Source organism: Chenopodium quinoa, unplaced genomic scaffold (genome assembly GCF_001683475.1).
Source record: "Chenopodium quinoa cultivar QQ74 unplaced genomic scaffold, ASM168347v1, whole genome shotgun sequence".
NCBI lineage: Eukaryota > Viridiplantae > Streptophyta > Magnoliopsida > Caryophyllales > Amaranthaceae > Chenopodium > Chenopodium quinoa.
This window is the reverse complement of record NW_018744689.1, coordinates 311,677-316,861: the sequence shown is the minus strand read 5'-3', so window position 1 is coordinate 316,861 and position 5,185 is coordinate 311,677. Positions and strand designations below refer to the sequence as shown.

General features: G+C 34.1%; 1 protein-coding gene across 1 annotated transcript; it reads left to right on the top strand.

The window, feature by feature from the left end:
• Positions 1–235: 235 nt before the first annotated feature.
• Positions 236–4,032, top strand: LOC110702258. The gene is made up of 3 exons (XM_021879965.1): positions 236–1,889; positions 2,012–2,128; positions 2,742–4,032. The coding sequence occupies exons 1-3, from the start codon at positions 1,665–1,667 to the stop codon at positions 3,813–3,815; spliced, it is 1,416 nt and encodes a 471-aa protein (XP_021735657.1). The 5' UTR covers positions 236–1,664; the 3' UTR covers positions 3,816–4,032.
• The last annotated feature ends 1,153 nt before the right edge of the window (positions 4,033–5,185 follow it).

The window sequence follows — 5,185 nt, the reverse complement described above, 5'->3', positions numbered from 1 at the left end:
TTCCAAGGATTGGGCCTAGGTGGTCGTTTTGCCTGGTTGGCATAGGGGAGGACACGTGTCGTGACACAAGTGGTAACATGCATATTGAAAAGCTGAAGCAACATACTTAGAAAAACTCTTCACAAGACGAAAGATCGAAATGCTGAAGTTCTATACTTAGAGAAATTTCACGTAAATTCAAGTATGGAAAAAGACTGCAGAAGGATAGTGGACTTACTGAAGGCCCGAATAGCTCTTCAGTGTTTTCTTCAGTGGACTTACTATTTTTTTTAATTATCATATTTGATTTTTCCTGAAAAAAGTGAAAATAAGGTGAAGAAAATAAAGTTTAAAAGTAACATTGAAGGTTTATGAAGTCTTTTTTTGATAAAGTATGTAAGGAACAGGTGTAACTAAGATTATCTAACATATTATTAATAGCTTACGTTGATTTCGACAACATACTCCATTACTCCAAGATATACCTCCATTTTGGTTAAAGGACAAGGGGAGGGTGAAAGGGCTAGATGCATACTACCTATATGATAGCAAGTAGATTTTTATGTATGGACTATTGCCCCAATACTCAATGACTCTTTGTTATCCTTTAATGATCCATTCCTATTTACCCTATTACTTCTTTGGCTCCAAAAATATTGCAGTATGGGGTAGGGCAAAAGCCTTAAGAAATTGGGTAAATTGTGAGAAAGGACTACAAAACCCTTGTGAATTACCTACAAAACCCAAGTGGGTAAGGAAGAGTTAACTTTTTCTTTTTTTCTTTTTGACAGAAGAATCTAGAAGTTAATTGACATAAGGTTATATTGTATATTTGATTGTGAAAGGAAATAATATTTTTTTTTTGAATGTTTTTTTTTAAATAAAAGACGAACGATGCTATATTTGCAAAACTTCTGTAAATAGTAAACGTTGTAAATATTCATGGAACAACTATAAACCAAAAGTCAAATAATAGTGAATCTTTAATTCACTTGCGAACTAGGTTAACAAAGGGAGGTACAACAATGTGAATGAGGAAGGAAACTAGAAATGGGAATTTCTAATTGTTGAAAGCCTAGGGTAACACAGACTATATCCTAAGATTCCTAACCCAATATGATCTTGAAAGTTGACTTACAACTCATCAAAAATGAACATTTTCTCTTCTTTATAAAGAACATATATTTTCATAAAAGATTGTACCATGGAACTAAAATAAGATAGTCCTACAGATAATGTAAAAAACATTAAGTAAGAGCTTAATGTATTCATCATACTCTTGATTTTATAATCTAAAAATTGGATTTAACTAAGGAAGTAGAAACAATTAGACAGTTTTATTTTTAATGAACTTGCAGATTTATCGACCTATATTCTTGTTTCTATTATGTTAGATTTGGAAAAATGGTTCTGCATATTTAATAGAATGTCAGACCTATAACATTACTCTATTGTTTTAATGCTTATCATTCCCTGATATTTGTGTGTACCTTGTAAAAATTCTTAGTCTTGTTACCCCCTTGAAGACTAAATTTTGGAATATTTTTCTATTTTATACCTGTTATTGTGATGTACTGCTAGCTGTTCTGTTACTTGTTTCGTCAGCGTTCAGACAGATTAAGGTTTCTGAAAGTATTTGCAGAAAAAGAGTTCCAAGTAATTCTCCTGACTATGGGGCTATCTTCATGGCAAGCAATTCCACCAGGAAAGAATGCTTTGAAAGAGAAATCTTTGGTCTTCCATCTGAATATGCTGATTTTGTGATGAAAGTTAAGAATGGGATGCTTTTGTTTCTCTTTGATTTTCAAGACAGATTGCTTTATGGGGTTTTCGAGGCAACCTCTGATGGTGCGATGAATATAGTCCCTGATGCATACAAGTCAACATCAAACAGGAAGTTTCCAGCACAGGTGTCTTTTGTTTCCAAGATCACATTCATATCCTACATTTTTTTTAATTCTATAATCTCATTTAAATATTTCTGTTATATCCTAAATTCTTTGGTGGTAAACCACATAATTCTTTACCCCAGGTCCGCTTCAGTACATTTTGGCACTGTGATCCTCTTCCAGAGAACATTTTTGGTGATGCAATAAAGGAAAACTACTTCAAACAATTCAAATTCAATCTTGGTTTATCTAGAGATCAAGTATACTCACTCCCTTTTTTATACCTCACTGTTATTGTCTTTCTGTATTCTGGTGCTGACACCATGCATCATTCTAGTTTTATGAATATGCAACCAAAGATATTTTTTAATATTTTTCACTGGTTGAAAAAGTCCAAGTAGCAATCCTGTGTCTGCCAATGTATACCACTTCATGCAACTTTGCATGAATATATATCTACAATTTCATGCATTTTTTCTCTGAATTAAAGCTATAAAGGACTTCTCTCATGTTCGTTTAGTTTCACTTGCTTCATTCTTAGCTAGTCTAATGTTTCCAATAAATTATTGATCATCTTGATATTTCACTCTTGATTTCTGTTTGGCTGTGCACAGGGTACTGTTATTTTAATTTTTTATTTTTTATGAAATACGGCCATTGATTATTACTTTATATTATTGTTAAATTTGAAAGAAGTAATATATCAAATTGTTTGATGTATAGTTGGTGATTGGGGGTAATCAGTGAAAAGAGGAGAACTGAGTATTAGCGGAGTACATATATTTTTGGTAATTTTGGGGGTTACATCCAGTTAGCATTGCCACATTACCCACCTATCTTATTTATTAATTTTATGTATGCTTAAAAATGCAGGTAGGAAGGCTCCTATTTCTGTTTGAGAAAAGAATGCTCAGGATCCCTAATTCTCCTGTGAGGGAAAGAAAAAATCAGAGTAGCAGACAAATAGAAAAATCTATGGTGCTACATCCTAAATCTGTAGTAAATCTAGAACTATTAACGGAGACATCACAAGAATCAATTCCTAAGGAAACAGGCAACATGGATGCTCCTGATCATGGAAATGCAACTCACCTTGACGACTATATACCATTGCCTTCAATAGAACCTGAAGAAATTGAAGATCCTTCTGAAGGATTCCTTTGTGGTGCTGATTTATCTTCCTTGTGGCCATTTACAAAGGTTGGTGGTACAGATGGTGACAAGCAGGTTGATGATGATACTAGGTGTCATGTTCAGGGTGGGTGGGATTTAGATTATTCAAAGCCAGCCAGCTGCTCTTCAGGACCTAAAATAAGTATACCACAAGTAGAACACAAGAAAATTGATGATTCCAGTGGCTTCCAGGTTCAGGGGCTGTACTCAGACAAGATGAGAACAAGTGCATTTCTACGATTGTCGGGGCTAGGGAAAGTGTTGGGAAAGGAACGTCATCGTCGTAGTGAGGTGGACAATCTGGGGGATGTACTGAAAGGACTGGATGAGAGGCTTAAAATGTGGAAGTGCAAAAGCAGCATTGAGAATGCTTCCAGGATTAGTGTGTTTTCTCGGTTGAGAAGAGATGTTGGAAAGGCAATGGAAGGTGAGACGAAATCCATGTATGTTGCAAAAGAATTTAATTCTCAGAATTTGAAGCACAAGAGTAGTTGCAGTGTCAAGATCAGTGAATTGGATTACGATAACTTACCAGGAAATCAGCCGGGAAAGGCATTGGAAAGCCATAGTAAAGTAGTATTATCCGGTGAGATGAAGTCTGTAGACATTGTGAAAGAATTCATTAGTCAGACTTTGAAACGCAAGATTAGTTCAAATGTCGAGACTAATGAAAAGGGCTGCGACAACTTACTAGGAAAACAGCCTGGGAGAAGATTGAGGATTAATTGTTCCAGAAAAAGATCAAGAACTAGGACTTACAAGTTCCAACAGTAACTCTAGTGGGCAGATCATTCTGAGGGAAGTTCTGTCTGCACAATTAACAGTACATGCCATGAAGATATGACTACTGAATGCTGAATATGAGTTGAACTTCTGATCTAGTGTGTAATATAAAGGCTAAGTTTTTTGTTTTATCTTTAACATGAGTTGTGAAGCTGGGTGCTAAGTTTAGTCACCGTAAACTAATGCACAAAACTCTCCGTTGATCAAATTTCCCTCGATTTTATTGATTCGAAATATTCTGTCATTGAATTTCTACAGCAAAATTTACCATGCTTCTCAATTTTTAAGGTCTATTTGAACTGGATTTCAATTAAGGAGTAAATAAAATTCTTCATTATTTTGTCATATTTCCAATAAAGCAACTTTTGTGTATGGCTGGCTACATAAATGTAGCCAGCTGACACACACCAAGTAACCCCTAACCTACGAGTAACCCCTGACCAATTGAGTAAGCCTTGACCAACTTAGTAACCCCTGACCGAGTGAACAATTCCTGACTAAGTAACTCCTGACCGACTTAGTAACCTCTGATCGAGTGAGTAATCCCTGACCGACCGGATAACCCCTAATTGGCCAAGTAACCACTGACCAACTGAGTAACCCCTGACCGACCAAGTAACCCCTAACCGGCCAAGTAACCTCTGATCGAGTGAGTGACCCTGATAGCACTAACAAAGTAACTCTTATAATGATTGGTCACACGGTGTGACAACTCACATATAAAAGTTTGTGTTTCCCATATTAGTTTTGATTGAAAAATATCAAACCCCAAATCTGTTGAATGACTTTCCATCTGCCTTTTATTTTTGTGATCTAATTTGTTATAATGTGTTCTCTAATCTTGAACAATTTATGGAAAAAACTTGTATGAATATAATTGTGGACCGGAGGATTATACGTGACAACCGACGTTATGTTGAATATAGCAAAGGTTGTTATATAAGGATGGTTATTGCATATTATGATGATTAAATAAGGATAGTCATTGCTTGTTATAATATTACAATGACTTTTATTTTGACATGTTGACATTTATTTTAACATAGTGACATTTTTTTTTATTAATATAATGACTTTTATTTTAAAATAGCAACAATTAAACATAGTGGCTCTAATATTAGTATTCATATAAATTAATGTGATTAACATTTATTTAAGAGTTTACCAATAATTTATACTGTAATATTTTGTACACTTTCCCATTGTAATTTTTTCAGTTTGAACATTATTTATTTATTTATTAATTTTTTTTGTTTTTTTTATATTTTATTTTATTAATATGGTATCACAATCTATATATTATTTTAAAGATAAGCGATTCAATGTGAGATTGACAAATATCACTCAATAATTTGCTTATC